Source organism: Symphalangus syndactylus, chromosome 6 (genome assembly GCF_028878055.3).
Source record: "Symphalangus syndactylus isolate Jambi chromosome 6, NHGRI_mSymSyn1-v2.1_pri, whole genome shotgun sequence".
NCBI lineage: Eukaryota > Metazoa > Chordata > Mammalia > Primates > Hylobatidae > Symphalangus > Symphalangus syndactylus.
In genome coordinates, this window is record NC_072428.2 from 107,076,493 (window position 1) to 107,094,113 (window position 17,621).

A 17,621-nucleotide genomic window follows, 5' to 3' on the forward strand; every position below is an offset into this window, starting at 1 on the left:
TATACTTAGTTCTATCAGTAGTCAGTGGAATTAAAATGATATATTTTCTACCCATCAGACTAAAAAAAGAGCTATAATGCCTATCATTGGTGGTAATATGGATAGAAACATACTCTCATATATGTGTAGAAATTTGGATTGTCACAGGAGTATATATTAAAAATTATAATACTTGCTGTCCCTACCACCACTGCTTGGGAATTTATTCAATAGAAATAAAAGGATCCAATGGAAATAAAAACATCAGTATGCTAAAATATATGTACAGCAATACTCATTTCACCTTTTTTGTTGTTGTTATTGAGTCAGGGTCCTGCTCTGTCACCCAGGCTGGAGTGCAGTGACACAATCACAGCTCGCTGCAGCCTCAGTCTCCTGGGCTGAGTAGCTGGGACTACAGGCGCATGCCACCACGACTGACTAATTTAAAAAATTTTTTTGTAGAGATGAGGTCTTACTATGTTGCCCAGGCTGGTCTCAACCTCCTGAGCTGAAGCTAGCCTGCCCCCTTGGCCTCCCAAAGCACTAGGATTACAGGCATGAGCTACCACACCCAGTCTTATTTCTCCATTTTTAATGTGTTCCTCCTTTCCCCAAAAAAGGAAACAGCCCAGAAATAAAGAGATGGCACATCAGTAGTGGATTGACAGACTAAATTATGTTATAATCACATCATGGGACATTATGCAGCCATTTAAAAGAATGGTGAGAAATATATCAGTTGACTTTGAGGGATTTCCATAGGATGTTTATGTTGAAAGAAGCCAGATGCAGAGAAGAGTGTGTGTGTGTGTGTGTGTGTGTGTGTGTGTACATACACACACACATTTTCATTGCATTCTTATAAAATAATGACCAGTCGCTTCTCAGCCTTTTGGCTAAGATCAAGTGTAGTAAAATAATGACCAAAAAATTATATGTGTATGCAAATATAGACATGTGTATATCTTTATCTGTAAGATTTTATGACTATGAAAAAAATTTAGAAAGGTATATCCTGTGTTGTTAGCATGATATATATCAGAGGGATAGACAAGTCCCAACATAGCTAAGGAGTCAAAGACTGGAAGAATTACAAGAGAAGGAAAAGGGGAAATTTTTTAAATAAAGCACAAAATATCAGATTATACATTATGCATTGTGGATATGTAATTTAAATTTATGTAAATGAAGTATGTTTTTAAATATTTGGAAGTCAATTAAAATCAGTTGTCAATGTAGTTTTTAAGAAGCAAGAAGCAGATACGTCAGAGTAGGTAAGACTGTGGGCCCAGAGGCAAGGTGGGGGACACACCGAAGAGGATTTGCACCAGACCAAAACCATTCAGGTAACTACCCTGATTGGAGGTTATTACAAGTTCTGTAGTTTTGAGGAACTGGAGTCTGTTATCAGACATTGTAAACTGTTAGAGTTCTCAAAGCAGAAAACCCATCAAACCCACTTGAACAGTGTTTTTAGAGGTTGCATTTTTTTTCACCAGTAGCTGGAAGTTATATTGGGAGAAAATCTGATCTGCACTGGATGAGAGTAATATCATTGTCTGTATAGTCAACTCATTTGAAGTATTAATAGTCGTACCATATGGTTAAAATACATGCTTGGAGTAGGATTGTTTTACAGTTTTAAGGAAGAAGCTTAAATGAGTGTAATTACGATGTATCAATACTGAAATGCTGTTTTTTTCTTTTTTTTCTAAATTCATTCCATCATCAAAGGTATTGATAACAGAACATGGCGACTTGGGAAATGGAAAGTTTTTGGATCCAAAGAACAGAATCTGTTTTAAATTTGATCACTTAAGGAAGGAGGCAACTGATCCAAGACCCTGTGAAGTAGAAAATGCAGTTGAATCATGGAGAACTTCAGTAGAAACTGCTCTGAGAGCTTACGTAAAAGAACATTACCCGAATGGAGTCTGCACTGTAAGTCATCAGTAGCAGCTTTGTGTGTGTGTGTTTTGTGTAAATGTGAGTCTTTAGTGTCTCTTAAAATTTACAGTGACTTACAGAATTGACATTGTATAATTTGTCATTTTTTTCCTTAAATATTTCTAAGAATGTTTACTATTTTTTCAAGAAATTCTGGATAATAAATAGATATATTAGGATGGCTTAAAATAGGGAAATGGTTGTACCTTGATTTAAATCCATGTAGAAATTCTAATACTTTGATTAAAGGAGCATGATATGGTGAGATTCTGTAATCTTATGTTCATGACTCATCTCAGTTTAGATCAAATTTATTTTTATTAAGTTACAGAAATCTTAGAACAAATAAAATTACTTGGAAGTAAAATTATGTGTGTATTTTACAGTTACATTTCTTGTGTTTTTTGTGCGGTTCTTTCATAGGTTCAACCTATTTTTATATTTTCAAGAAATACATGGCTGGGCACAGTGGCTCATGCCTATAATCCCAGCACTTTGGGAGGCCGAGGCAGGTGGATCACCTGAGGTCAGGAGTTCGAGACCAGCCTGGCCAACATGTCTCTACTTAAAAAAAAAAAAAAAATACAACAATTAGCCAGGCGTGGTAGTACGTGCCTGTAGTCCAAGCTACTCGGGAGGCTGAGGCAGAATTGCTTGAACCCAGGAGGCAAAGGTTGCAGTGAGCCGAGATCGTGCCACTCCACTCCAGCCTGGGCAAGAGAGTGAGACTCTGTCTCAAAAAAAAAAAAAAAGAAAAAGAAAAATACAAAATGTGGTAGTAGGAATACATTTCTTTTTTTTAAATTTCATAATATTATTTGTACCCTGACAGGCTTTTTTAGCACCCCCAGTTTGTGCTTCAGTGGCCTTTTCCATTGCTAGAGTGACCTTTTGAAATGCAAATCAGGTCATTAAAATTCCCTGCCTGAAATCCTTCAGAGATTTCCCATTGCACTTAGAGTCCAGGCTTTTGAAGGTGGCTTAAAGGCCCTGTGGACCACGTGGCCTCTGCTTGCCCCTCCAACCTAACTCTACCACATATCCTAGTTTATACCTGCTTTCTCAACATAATTATTAACATCACCAGTAGCATACCCCATTTCTTTCTTGGAAGTTTCCTGGTTAGGACAAAAATTCATATGGTCAGCGTAAGTATCTAGCTCTCTAATTATTTGAGAAATATTGCAGGATAACCTCAAATATCTTATGTATTACTTGAATTATAACTTGTTCATCAGGATTATTTTGGAGGAATAACGAGAGTAAGGGAGTACTTGTTAGAGTCCTCATTTGTTCTAGAGGATTGAAGGCACAAATTAATTATTGCTTTTAAAGCAGTAGGCAAGAGGTGAAATAACATTGTGATACATCACAGGCATTCTCTTAATGACCTTTCTCACTTATAAGTAAGCTAATTCATTCCAGTACTTTTAAGTGACTAGAGAAACAGCAGCTCCTAAGATTGTGAAGTGAACAAAGGTGATAATCACAAGCTAGGTCCAGTTTTCACTTGCATGGAAAAAGCTAGATTAGCATCTGTATGTTTAAAATAAATTATCTACTTAGGAAAGTAGATTATCTAGAATGTTCGTGAATATTTCAGAGTACAATTAATTTTAATGAATTGTATTTTATTTAGTGTCCCCTTTTGTGGTCCACTAATAATTTGATTAGGCATAAATATTTGAGAACATGTTTTTCTAGCTACTATATTGGAATGATGGCCTACTTTGTATTTTATGTGTTCTTGTCAAAGTACTATACAATTTGCAGTATTTTATAGATTTTTAAAGTTGGACATTCCATGGCCCTAAATTCATTCTTATGCTTATTTTCTTTGCCAATAAGGTGTATGGCAAAAAAATAGATGGACAGCAAACCATTATTGCATGCATAGAAAGCCATCAGTTCCAAGCAAAAAACTTTTGGTAAGTTAAAATTTCGGATATTCGGGAGTTTTGGCATTGTTTTAAGTCTTTGTAGTTCTTGCTTTAGTGATTTGGGCTACACCTTTTTTGTTTATGATTAAGAACAATTTAGAGATGCTATAAAATTTTAGCCTTTTGATATAAGGAGGATAAATTTGCTCAACAGCCTAATCACTAAAGGTAGTGGTAAATCCGTTGACATTCAGTGAAAAGAGTATGGGACTAGCAAACAGCATCCTGAGGGAGCATGTGTGCCTGCGAGAACACCAGTTGGCAGTCCATATGCTCATTCTGTGAAGGGGCTGTTCCTGAATGAAACTTATGTGGAGGAGAACAAAGATAATTATAGAGCAAGAAATGATACTGCTTTTGTGAACTTTGTGACTCTGAAGTAGTGGATTGCTTTGTACTTGGTTAGCCAATGTGAGGAAGTAATGACATGTTTTATACAATGAGGAAGATTACAATCATGCCTTGTAATTTTGTGTACAAATAATTCCATTATTCCTTATAAACGTCAAGCCCTCAGGAGCACTGATTTACCCTACTGGTCTTGGACCTTTGACAAGTTGTTAGTCCTTTTTATTCTTGGACAAGACTATTTCTGAGCACCTATTATAAAATTCTGAGGTTCTTTAAGACTTTACAAGTCCATAATTGAATGAAATCTTTACATTTATCCCTGTTTTACATGCTGAGGTCACCAGAATAAGTATGATCATAATAATTACCTTTTAGTATATTAGCCTTTGACTTACTAGCCAAGTTGGTTAGTGGTGCTATTAAGGGTAAAGTAACAGGTAACCCCTGTGGGCCAGTTGGGTTCATGGTCCAAGGTTGCTCCACTGCTTAGCCATCTCAGAAATAAATGCAGGGTTGCAAGGTTAACCAAGAATATTTGGAGGAATGCAGATCCATCATCACTGAAGGAAAATCAGTGCCATATGTAAACGTATGCCTTAATGACTAGCCACAGTTCCCTAAAGGTTCTGGCACATAGAGTTACTTTTATGGACTTAATATAAGTGTAGTTTCTCTATGTTAGGTCTAAAATCTTGTAGCATTAATCTAGAATCCTGAAACAATATTTATAAAATTATTAATTTATGTTATTTATGCCAGGAAACACATAATAAAATCAATCTTGTTGAGATGGAACTACTATTAGAAGAAAATTCTTTTTACTACGTTCTTCTTTATAATACATTGGAGATGTTATAATAAGTTTACTAATTTGTCTTTTTAAAATCTAATTCCTTTGAGCTTTAACGTATATAAAATGAAGAAAATGTCTGTCCTTGAGTTTTATTTTCTTTTTAGAGACAGAGTCTTGCTGTGTTGCCCAGGCTGGTCTCAAATTCCAGGGCTCAAGTGATCCTCCTGCCTCCGGCTCCCGAGTAGCTGGAACTACAGGTTCACATGGTGCCCAGCTTGTCATTGAGTTTTCTATTCTCACTATTTCACTTTACAAGGGTAATTTTTCCTAAGCCATCACTATGAGCATTGTATCACTTAAGTTAATGGCTTTCATTTTCTGGAAAAAAATGTATTTTATATGCTTTGATATGATTTTTCCAAAGTGATAATATCATGGCACAATAGTCTCAGTAAAATCTAAATAGTTAATACAAAGAACTATACTTCAAGCCAGGCATCTGTAATCCCAGCACTTTTGGAGACCAAGGTAGGAGAATGGCCAGAGGCCAGGAGTTCAAGAAACCTGGGCAACATAGTATGACCCCATCTCTAGAAAAAAAAATTAGCCAGGCATGGTGGTGCATGACTATAGTCCTAGCTACTTGGGAGGCTGAGGCAAGAGGATGTCTTGAGCCCAAGAGTTCAAGCCTGCAGTGAGCTATAATCACGCCACTGCACTTCAGTCTGGGTGACAAAGCAAGACCCTGTCTCTAGAAGAAAAAAAAAAGAAATATACTTCAATTCATCTAAAATATAGGTAGAGTAAAAATCAGAAGCAACTAGTCTTAGATGTTTCTTAGATTTCAGTAGAGACCTTCTCTTCTTTGTCTCTACCATTTCTCCAGGGTCTAGCAGTATTAGGGGCTTAATATAAATGTTTGTTGAGTGAATACATATTTGTAATTACAGAGTTAATAAAAGAGAGGGGCAGAATATAATTAAAGGCTAGGACATATTGGCCATTTACTCTACTAATAAAAGAGTACTATCTACTCAGTGTCATTTACTGTAACTATAGTAATTAATGCCTTTGGAAGAATCTTTTGAAATAGTTCTCAAATTGGTACCACTACTTGGTTTGGAATTATTTTTTTTTCTTTTCATAATCAATGGTTATATCAATGTATATTGTCCTAGTCAGTATTGTATATGCTAAGGACTCACTAGTTGGCTTGGCATTAATACCTCAATAAAAGGAATACTTCTTTTGGAATCATGAAACAAAAATGAATAAACCTCCAAGTTATTTTTCCAACCAACCTTCTTTGAAAATCTTGGATGAGTCACTCAAATCAAGACATGTTATAAAATTATCTGTTATTTTGTAGAACATATACATTGTTCTAATAATAATTTTCACATATTCAGTGTAACTGTTAAGTATGAGAATACAGGTTGAATATCTCTTATCCAAAATGCTTGGGACCAGAAGTCTTTTGGATTTCAAATTTTTAAATATTTGCATCATACTTACCGGTTTAACATCCCTAATTCAAAAATTCAAAATTCAGAATGCTCCAATAATCATTTCCTTTGAGCATCATGTCAGTGCTCAAAAAGTTGCAGATTTTGAAGCATTTCAGATTGTTGAATTAGGAAGACTCAACTTGTACTATCATTCTATAGACTTTATGACTGGGTAGACTGCATGAATATTGAACCCAGAAATCATTGTCTAGCAAAAGCCAGTATAGTGATTAATTACCCTGTGACTATTATATAATGTTCAAAAAAGCTAACATGTTAGAATGTCCTTAGCGTGCAGAGAGCAAACAGAGACAAAAAGAAAAGTTACCCTGAAAAGTTTGTCAGAAAAATAGAATATCAGAAGCTAAACTACTCATCCAGAATTTTGTCAAAAAAGAAAAATAAGATAAAATTCACTGGTAGACAAAAAGTAGTAACATACCAGTTTGTAATTTCTCAGTTTCGAACCATGAATATGTATTTGTATATCAAAAATCATTTCAGGAGCAGAGAAGGAGGATATGCCTTTTATGTGGAGATTTTAAACATAAAATTGGAAAACTAAAAAAAAAAAAACATGTTAATAACTATAGTCCTTTATTTCCAGATATCAAAACCTCCTTAAGAGTGTTGTATAACATTTACTAGCCATTCTTTTTAAATTGTACGGTACTTTGTATCATTCAGTAGATATTAAACTACACTGAGTGTATTTATAAAAGCCCCTGTTAATCTAAACATTTATTCCATGTATTTTGGAAATATAAGTGATTCAATTGAAGAAGTAGCTTAAAATTTATCTCCACAGTAGCTTATGACTTAGTTTTGTATTGGTTTTTGTTTTGTTTTGTTTTTTTTAAGGCTAGTCAAGTGGAGATGGAACAAAGAAACTTGTATCTGATTGTGATCAATCAGTGGCAAACAGCACTGCACATACACCAGCCTGAACTGTATTTTAAGCCTTAGCTTTAGAATTCTGGCATTAAATCCATTATGTAAGTTCTTTCTTATCAGTGGGGTGAAGATTAAATTAAATATGTATCATAACTGGACTTAATCTTTTGATTCTTTTTGACTATTTCAGTGATTAAAAATTTAATGTCCAGTGTTCATCCCCCACATTCTCTCATACTATAGCATGAAATATAATCTGAAACTTAAAATTGATTCAAATTATTTTCCCTACCTTATTTACAGCTGCTGTTTTTATTTTTAAGGAATGGTCGTTGGAGGTCAGAATGGAAGTTTACAATCACTCCTTCAACCACTCAAGTGGTTGGCATCTTGAAAATTCAGGTATGAAAAAGAATTTGTTTACTGATCTTTAGATGATTCTGAACGGAGAAACAACTAATTCCTAAGTTTCCATTTTCATAGTACATCATATACATTTCTTTTTCAGATCTTTGTTTTGGGGTAATGGGAAAACCAATAGTGCTGTTTTAAATCTTTTAAATAACCTAGCAGTTTATTCCCTAGTCATCAAAAATCTGCAAGGATAGCTGACAGATTATAAAACACAGCTAAAATTAGATGCTGCCATTTGGTCTCTCTTCACATACAATTTGTTCATGCAGGCATCTTCTGAGTTTGAGTTGTGTACTTCTCTCCTCTGAATTGGGTGGAGTGGGGTGAAGTATAATATTAATATATGCATGTGTGTAGTTGTATAAATATATTGTATGCATGTATTAACAGGTGTATGTATTGGCCGGGCACGGTGGCTCACGCCTGTAATCCCAACACTTTGGGAGGCCAAGGTGGGCGGATCACAAGGTCAGGAGATCAAGACCATCCTGGCTAACACAGTGAAACCCCGTCTCTACTAAAAATACAAAAAATTAGCCGGGCGTGGTGGCACGTGTCTGTAGTCCCAGCTACTCGGGAGGCTGAGGCAGGAGAATCGCTTGAACCCGGGAGGCAGAGGTTGCAGTGAGCCGAGATTGCACCACTGCACTCCAGCCTGGGCGACAGAGCAAGACTCTGTCTCAAAAAAAAAAAAAAAAAAAAAAAAGCATACGTGATTGTTTGAAGATTTAGTTAATATGGCTAAAAGGGTTAGAACAGAGACAGACACCAAGTACTCAGTGAATGGTAGTCATTATTGTCAGCATTATTCTTCCTTCACTTAGGCCTCAGTGGCACTTACCTGGATAATTATAGCAGCTTCTAAAATGGTGCCCCTTGTAGGACCAAACTTATTGAGAGCAAGGGTTGTCTGGTTCACAGTACAATCTTCAGCATTTAGCATAGTACTGTATGATTGTTATTTTGTTGAGTTGGTGGACTCTTTGGCATTCACACTGCTATCAAAAAGATAATTTTTAAATTTAAGTGTGGATATGTTACTTGACTATGTAAGACCATTTAGTGGTACACTCTCATCTGCCAGATAGTCCAGACATATTTGCATGACATACGAGGCCCAGAGTTGACTGGTTTGCTACCTGTATATATTTCTACAGCTATTACTGTCCCCAACGTCACATACCTCTAGTCTTCTCTGAAATATACTGAAGCCTTTTTTAACCCTCAGAAAGAATCTGGAGTACTGCTAACATACTTTATACATACCTTTACCATGTTGTGCTGAAATACGAGATCAGAGACTGTGTCTTTTTAAAAGCCATATACCCTCAGAACCTTATGTAGCAGCAGTGTTTATAGCACTCATTCAATGTTTGTTGAGTAAATTCATGTCTGAGTTTGGGGAATTAAATGGTTGGTGGAAATACACAAAAGAGGAGCAGGGTTGGGAGGGAATATTGTGAGCTCAGATTTGGACATCGTGGTTTTAGGTACCAGTAGAATGAATGACTGTGAGGCAAAAATGTCCAGCAGTCAGGTCAATAGAAGGCTTGCCTGAATAACTACAGGAATATCTCTAACTAGTCTCCTCACTAGGCTGAGGACAAGGAGAGTCTTGCTGGAGTTCAAAAGTTCTGGAGCTCAGCAGAGAAGTCTAGACTAGAGCTGAAATATGTAGTCAGTCTACATTGATATGCTTGTTGACGCAATAAGGTTCTTGATAATTCCTGTAATGTGGTTTCTGTGATTTCTTTTTCTAATAGGTTCATTATTATGAAGATGGTAATGTTCAGCTAGTGAGTCATAAAGATATACAAGATTCCCTAACAGTGTCTGTAAGTAATTAATTCCACAGTAAAATTTAACGTAATACTTCTGTAAAACCAGAACAGTTTTGGAATGAACATTTTAAGTAATATTTCTGCTTCAGATTACAGTGTTTTCTGATAGATTAAAGATAAATAATTGCAAACCTGTACCTAACTTCTTTGCAGCTTTATTGAGATATAATTTGTATACCATTCAGTGCATTCATTTAAAATATAAGCTTCAAATTTTTTTTTTTTTTTTTGTATATTACTAATAGGGTTGGACAGCAGTCACCACAATCTAATTTTAGAACATTTTCATGCTCCTTAAAAGAAACCCTGTACCATTAGCAATCATTCCCCATTCTACCCAGCCCTTCCCCCAGAACCCTCCCAGCCCTAGGCAGCAGCTAATCTACTTTCTGGTTCTGTGGATTTGCTTGTGCTAGACATCTGATACAAATGTAATCATAATATATAGAATTTCCTGACTGGCTTTTTTCATTTAACATCTTCAACATTCATCCTTTCTGGAGCATGTATTAGTACTTTGTTCCTTTTTATTGCCAAATAATACTCTGTTGTATGGACATACCACATTTTATCCATCCTTCAGTTAGTGGACATTTCTGTTTTCTACTTTTTGCTGCTGTGAACATTCGTGTACTATTTTTTGTGTAGATATTTTCATTTCTTTTTGGTATATACATAGGAGTGGAATTGCTGGGTCATTTGGTAACTATGTTTAACCTTTTGAAGAATTGCCAGACTGTTTTCCATTTCATAGTTTCACCAGCAGTGCATAAGAGTTTCAGTTTTTCTTTATCTTTTTCCAAAATGTGTCCTTTTGATGATAGCCATCCTAGTCAGTATGAAGTAGTGTCTTATTGTGGATTTTATTTACATTTTCTTGATGCTAATGATTTTGAGCATCTTTTCATGTGCTTATGATCATTTGTATATCTTTTGGGGGGAAATACCTATTCAGATCCTTTGCTCATTTCCTAATTGATTATTCACATTTGTATTACTGAGTTGTACTTGTTCATATATTCTGGATACAAGTCCAGTGTATCACATACATGATTTCAGATATTTTTATCCTTCTCTGTGTTGTCTTTTCGCTTTCTTGATGATATTGTTTGCAAAACAGAAGATTTTGGTTTTGATTTTTTTCTTTTGTCATTTGAGATTTGAAATATTAATAGAAACCATTGTCTATCCAAGGTCATGGAGATCTACTCCAGTGTTTTCTTCTAAAAGTATTATATAATAGTTTTAGCTCTTACATTTAGGTCTATGATCTCCTACCTAACTTTTAAACTGTATCCTATCTTTTCATTTCGGTAGCTATTTGGATCATGATTTAATGAAGTTTTTTTTTTTTTAAGTTCATCTTTCAAATTTAAGAATTTTTGAACTTGGTTTTATTTCTCCACAGAATTCTTTCACACATTCTTTCCCTTGCATATGCAACTGTTTCCTTGTTGATTTTTGTTTGTTTGTTTTTGTTTTTTTGAGACAAGACCTGGCTCTGTCACCCAGGCTGACATGATCTCAGCTCACTGCAACCTCTGCCTCTAGGGCTCAAGCCATTCTCCCATCTGAGCCTCCTGAGTAGCTGGGACTACAGGCACATGCAACCACACCCAGCTTTTTTTTTTTTTTTTTTTTTTGGTAGAGATGGGGTTTCACCATGTTGCCTAGCTAGTCTTGAACTCCTGGACTCGTGCAATTTACCCACCTTGGCCTCCAAAAGTTTGGCTTTTGTTTTTTTTGCCCCATGGATATTGACAGTATAACATTAACAGTGACATTTTCTCATTTGTTTGTGTCATATACCTAAAAGTATCTGTGTATTGTAAACATCAACTGCTTATATACAATTTACAAATATTAAAGAAAAATTTATTTTTAACTCAAGAAAGCATTTAACTTTAAGAAACATGTATGAATATGTTAAGCCAGATGCTACCTAAGAAGATAAGCTATATTTACATATACATATATATAAACACACACACACACATATATATGTATATATTTTTTTGAGACAGGGTGTCACTCTGTTGCCCAGGCTAGAGTGCAGTGTGTGAACACAGCTCACTGCAGCCTCAACATCCTGGGCTCAAGCGATCCTCCTGCCTCAGCCTCTCTAGTAGCTGGGACTACAGGCGTGTGCCACCATGCCCAGCTAACTTATTTTTTGTAGAGATGGGGTCTCACCATATTGCCCAGGCTGGTCTCAAAACCCTGGCCAAAAGCAACCCTTCTGCCTTGGCCTCCCCAGAGTGCTGGGATTACAGGCATGGGCCACCACACCCAGCCCCTGAAGCTATCTTTTAAAAAATTTTTTATTAGCACTTAGGTGATTTCTGCTTTGACCTAGTCGGTACTCTCCTTGCAAAATTTGCCAGTGAAAAAAACTTACTAATGTCTGATTTTCCATGAGATGTTCTACTTCATATAGTTACATATCATATGTAATTACTACATTCAATTTTATTGACATAACAAGGGTATGATGCCATCTTGTTTGGGGAGTTTGACATTGAGCAGAGATGCTTCCTGGCTGGGTGCTGTGGCTCACGTCTGTAATCCTTTCACTTCAGGAAGCTGAGGTAGGTGGATCACTGGAGACCAGCCTGGCCAATATGGTGAAACCTCATCTCTACTAAAAATACAAAAACCCCATCTCTACTAAAAATACAAAAATGAGACGGGAATGGTGGTACATTCCTATAGTTCCAGCTATTTGGGTGGCTGAGGCACGAAAATTGCTTGAACCTGGGAAGCGGAGATTACAGTGAGCCAAGATCACACCGCTGCACTCCAGCCTGTGCTACAGGCCGAGACCCTGTCTCAAAAAAAAAAACAAAACAAAAACAAAACAGATGCTTCATAAGAGAAATTTGTCCACAAAATTACAGAGGGTAGGGTTTTGAGAGATGGTCATAGTAATTAAACTTGACTAATATGCCAGTTTGTGCTCATTTTTTTAGGAATGACCATTTTTACTCTATCTTAGGAGGTTTTCGTTGTTTTATATTTTTACACCATATATATAAAGTATAAGGTGTTAGAGAATTTTACATTAACACTGTTTTATTTTTTAAATCCAGATTCTGTTAACTTTACTGTTAGGAAAAAGCTAACAAACCCATCTATTGGCATGTTAAAAAAAAAAATTTTTCCAGAAAAATACATTCTTCCTGATTAGTGATTTTTTTTTTTTGGCATCACTGTTCTGTTACATAATGTTCAGTAAATATTTAACAATATTCCGATAAAGAGTCATCAATTAGAAATCCTTACCAAACTTCTTACCCATAAAGGTTGTCTATTGGAATGCATGTCCAGTGTTTAAAATTGAACTTTTCATCCATGTGTGTATCATTGAGATTTCACTTTCTTAGCCAGCTAAACATTGAGACCGGCTTATTCTGTAGACTTTTAAAATAATTTTACCTATTTTCCCCTTAGACTTAGAATAATTGATCTTACAATATTTGTTCTATGTCATAATTTCCTTCTGTGTTATTTATTATAACATTACATTAACCATACATATATTTTAAAATAATAGTAGTTTAGTTTTAAGTTACTATTTTTATTTTGTTTTGTTTTGTTTTTATTCAGAATGAAGTGCAAACAGCAAAAGAATTTATAAAGATTGTAGAAGCTGCAGAAAATGAATACCAGGTATGATTTTAAATATTATATAAGCTACACTCACTTATGAAATAATGGCACTGAAATTTTAATTTCAGCCGAAGGCTGAATTTTTCCATTGCATCAGTTAGAGTCTTTTTGTTGTGTGTCTCCTTTTAACACAAAGGCAGACTTATTAAAGTGTAGGCAAAAAGAGTGGCAAGTAAATTGAATTCCATTAATATTTCGTATTTTAAAAATACTAAGACTAGGCTGAGTGCGATGGCTCATGCCTGTAATCCCAACACTTTGGGAAGCCGAGGCAGGTGGATCACGAGGTCAAGAGATCAAGACCATCCTGGCCAACATGGTGAAACCCTGTCTCTACTAAAAATACAAAAATTAGCTGGGTGTGGTGGCATGTGCCTGTAGTGGCGAGTGCTACTCAGGAGGCTGAGGCAGGACAATCGCTTGAACCCGGGAGGCAGAGGTTGCAGTGAGCCGAGATCGCGCCACTGCACCCCAGCCTGGCGACAGAGTGAGACTCCGTCTCAAAAAAAAAAAAAAAAAGACTAGGTTTTAGCCAACATAATTTCTGAGTGCAGACTGAGTATCTCTGATCTGAGTTGCTTGGGACCAGAAGTGTTTTAGATTTCAGATTTTTTTGGATTTTGGAATATTTGCATTATATATTTACCAGTCAAGCTTCCGTAATCTGAAAATTAGAAATCTGCATCAGTGCTCCAGTGAGCATTGCCTTTTGAGTGTCATGTTGATGCTCAAAATGTTTCAAGCTTTGGAAGCTTTGGATTTTTCAGTTAGGGATGCTCAACCTGTATCAGTCAAAATATGCCAGACTTTAAGTGGCTATTTTTTTTCTGGTTGGAAATTTTAATTCAGGCTGTGTCTTACCATTTGGATTATGTGTAATCTGTTTATATCACATTTCATTTTGTGCTTTACTTTTTATGTTATTTATCAGCTTCTAAACTACACTCTTGAATTTAAGCATTTAATTTGTGAATTGGACAAGTTTCTACTCCTTAAAAATAATAATCTATAAATTGTTCTGACATACTAAAATTCAAAACGAGGACACACAAATATTAAGTCTAATTTATAATTTTATTTCATTAAGTTTATTCAAAATTATTATAGGCTTTTTCTTCTAGCTGCTTTTATTTTATTTATTTATTTTTTTTTGAAGATGGAATCTTGCTCTGTGGCCCAGGCTGGAGTGCAGTGGCGCAATCTCGGCCCACTGCAAGCTCCGCCTCCCGGGTTCATGCCATTCTCCTGCCTCAGCCTCCCGAGAAGCCGGGACTACCGGCGCCCGCCACCAAGCCCGGCTAATTTTTTTTTGTATTTCACTGCGTTAGCCAGGATGGTCTCGATCTCCTGACCCTGTGATCCGCCCACCTCGGCCTCCCAAAGTGCTGGGATTACAGGCATAAGCCACCACACCCGGCTCTTCTAGCTGCTATTAAACAGCTTTTAAAACAATGTTGGGATTTTATTTGACTGTTTAAAAACAGTGAAACAGGCTGCTTAAATAAAACTTATTCTGAAAACATCTGTGTGCTTTATAAATTGTTCTGTTCTTTGCTTTACTTTAAACTTCTAACTATTGTTTTTCATAGACTGCCATCAGTGAGAATTATCAGACAATGTCGGACACTACTTTCAAAGCCTTACGTCGACAGTTGCCAGTTACACGCACTAAGATTGATTGGAACAAGATCCTTAGCTACAAGATTGGCAAAGAGATGCAGAATGCATAAGATGAACATTGCATGACCGGATCATTTTAGTGTCTTTGCGTTAAAAAAATTATTGCAAAAGTATTCTGAACTGTCAAGCTGCCCAGTCAGATGGGCTGTTGCCATTTAAAATCACTGTAATTAATTAGTTTGATTAGAGCACAAAGCTTAGCTAATCAACCATTATTTTTCATTTTGTTTGTTGTAAGAGGATTGAAAATCAGTTTAGTTTAAATGTCTTTCTGTTAGGCCTTTCTTTCTTACAATGAAGAGATGATTCTTCTAGTTTATGGTTAAAAGTTTTTGAAGTGTCTCAAAAATATTTTACTAACTGTAACCCTAAAATTGTTGTCTTTTGGTTTATGAAATCAGTAATTTTTGATATTTCCCCAGTTCTTTTTAATGGGGTCAATAATGGACATTCTAGTTTAAGGTGGTTGATGGATTTAGCCATATATGCTGCTAAAGAAATTGTCTACCTTTTCTTCCTCACCTGTTCCATTTATGTAAAGTTGAGATTAGAGGGAAAGCATTTTCTATATCAATTGTGTTTAAACCTTTCAAGAAGGTTATTTAGCTAGCTTAGTGTTGAACTAAATTTTTTTTAAACAAGGCAAGGTCTAATGCTGTTTTGAGATTCTGAAATTAATGAAAATACTTATTTCAGAAATGCATTTAATGCTTTTTTTCTTGTGACAGTTATGCAGATCAGCTTGAATTCCATATGTCCCTGAGTTATTTTTATCATAAAGCCACAAATGTATTATAACAAGGCAAATTGTAATATATATAATCCTGAACTCATGACCATGTCTCGGTTTATTTTTTTTTTTCTTGGATTGAAAAGTACTGAAATTCAATGTGACATTAAAATGCAAATTTTCCTATTTATTTGAGTAGAAAGTCACTTACCAGTGAGCATATATATTTTAAAATACTTTCTTTGGATATTGTAATTCTTAACTGGTTGTAAATTAGAAAAGCTGGGATTACATATGGTGTGCGGTTACAGTCTAAATTTTTTCATCTTCCTATGCATCATAAGCATGTTTGTAATATTTTCAAAAATAGTTCTACTGATGCTACAGGAATTTCAAGCCTGTGGTGAATGTTAGTATTTACCATAGGGAGTGAAGTGGAGTTATGGTTTCATTCAATAGAGTATTGCTTATTATACTTGAGTGGAATCCTTTCCTCACGTACTCCTGTAGACGTCTGGGCCTGGAAATTTTTATTTTATTTTATTTTATTTTTTTTTTAGAAAAACACCACTTTTATTATGTACAATAAAATATTTCATTAGCTTGAATTGTATAGATTTTTAAAAATTCAATGAAAGCATGTTTAATTTCTTTTTAAAATCACTGTTGGGCTTTGAAAGCATTGAGAATATAATATGAAATTATGACATTTTGGCTAAATCATCTTTTCTTTAGTTTTAAAATACAAGTTTTGGCACATTGGGATTCCTAAAGAAAATGAATTGGTAACATTAATTATGTTCCTTTTTAAAATATATATACTTGAAAGTTTGATGATGGTGAACTAAATACTAGATCTAATTGACAAGCTTAGTTGTATCAGGCCATCATGAGTTTCTATCCCATGAAAGTCATCAATTTCCTATCTCTGTTCTAGTCTGGAATGCATTACTCAAAATGTATGCAACTGTTTTTAAGGTGATTTGCTTGTGAGACGGAAGATTTATCAAAAATAATTTAGAACAGGGTGGGCGCAGTGGCTCACACCTGTAATCCCAGCACTTTGGGAGGTCGAGGCCGGTGGATCACCGGGTCAGGAGATCGAGACCACCCTGGCTAACACAGTGAAACCCTGTCTCTACCAAAAATACAAAAAATTAGCCGGGCGTGGGGACAGGCGCCTGTAGTCCCAGCTACTTGGGAGGCTGAGGCAGGAGAATGGCATGAACCCAGGAGGTGGAGCTTGCAGTGAGCCTAGATCGTGCCACTGCACTCCAGCCTGGGTGACAGAGCCAGACTCCGTCTCAAAAAAAAATAATAATAATTTAGAACAGTCTGAAATAATGATTGCACAGAACACACTAGTCTTTTATAGTATAAGAATGGCATTTATTAGGCGGGGCACAGTGGCTCACACCTGTAATCCCAGCACTTTGGGAGGCCTAGGCAGGTGGATCACGAGGTCAGGAGTTCGAGACCAGCCTAACCAACATGCTGAAACCCCGTCTTTACTAAAAACAAAAAAAAATTAGCCGGGGATGTTGGTGCACACCTGTAATCCCAACTACTCAGGAGGCTGAGACAGGAGAATCATTTGAACCTCGGAGGTGGAGGTTGCAGTGAGCAGAGATTGAGCCACTGTACTCCAGCCTGGGGGACACAGGGAGACCCCGTCTCAATAATAATAATAAAAGAATGGCATTTATTAAAGTGAAAGAAGAATGGGAACCCAGAGTATCCTATAGCTCGGGGATGTAATTTTAGTAGGAAACATTATGGCTGCTTTGCTGAGTAGGCTGAAGTGTGGTGGCAAAGGCATAATCAGGGAGAACAGCTAGGAGACTACTGCAGTAATCTAGTTGAGAGAGCATG

At 36.0% G+C, this 17,621-nt stretch overlaps 1 protein-coding gene across 1 annotated transcript in view; it reads left to right on the forward strand.

Moving 5' to 3' along the window:
- CAPZA2 (capping actin protein of muscle Z-line subunit alpha 2) overlaps positions 1-16,458 on the forward strand; it is a 56,616-nt gene extending 40,158 nt beyond the window's left edge. Inside the window, exons 5-10 of the mRNA XM_055283767.2 lie at positions 1,717-1,923; positions 3,778-3,857; positions 7,739-7,817; positions 9,593-9,664; positions 13,277-13,339; positions 14,929-16,458. Coding sequence (XP_055139742.1) covers positions 1,717-1,923; positions 3,778-3,857; positions 7,739-7,817; positions 9,593-9,664; positions 13,277-13,339; positions 14,929-15,069 — 642 coding nt within the window. The 3' untranslated portion in view covers positions 15,070-16,458. The remainder of the gene's footprint in view (positions 1-1,716; positions 1,924-3,777; positions 3,858-7,738; positions 7,818-9,592; positions 9,665-13,276; positions 13,340-14,928) is intronic.
- The last annotated feature ends 1,163 nt before the right edge of the window (positions 16,459-17,621 follow it).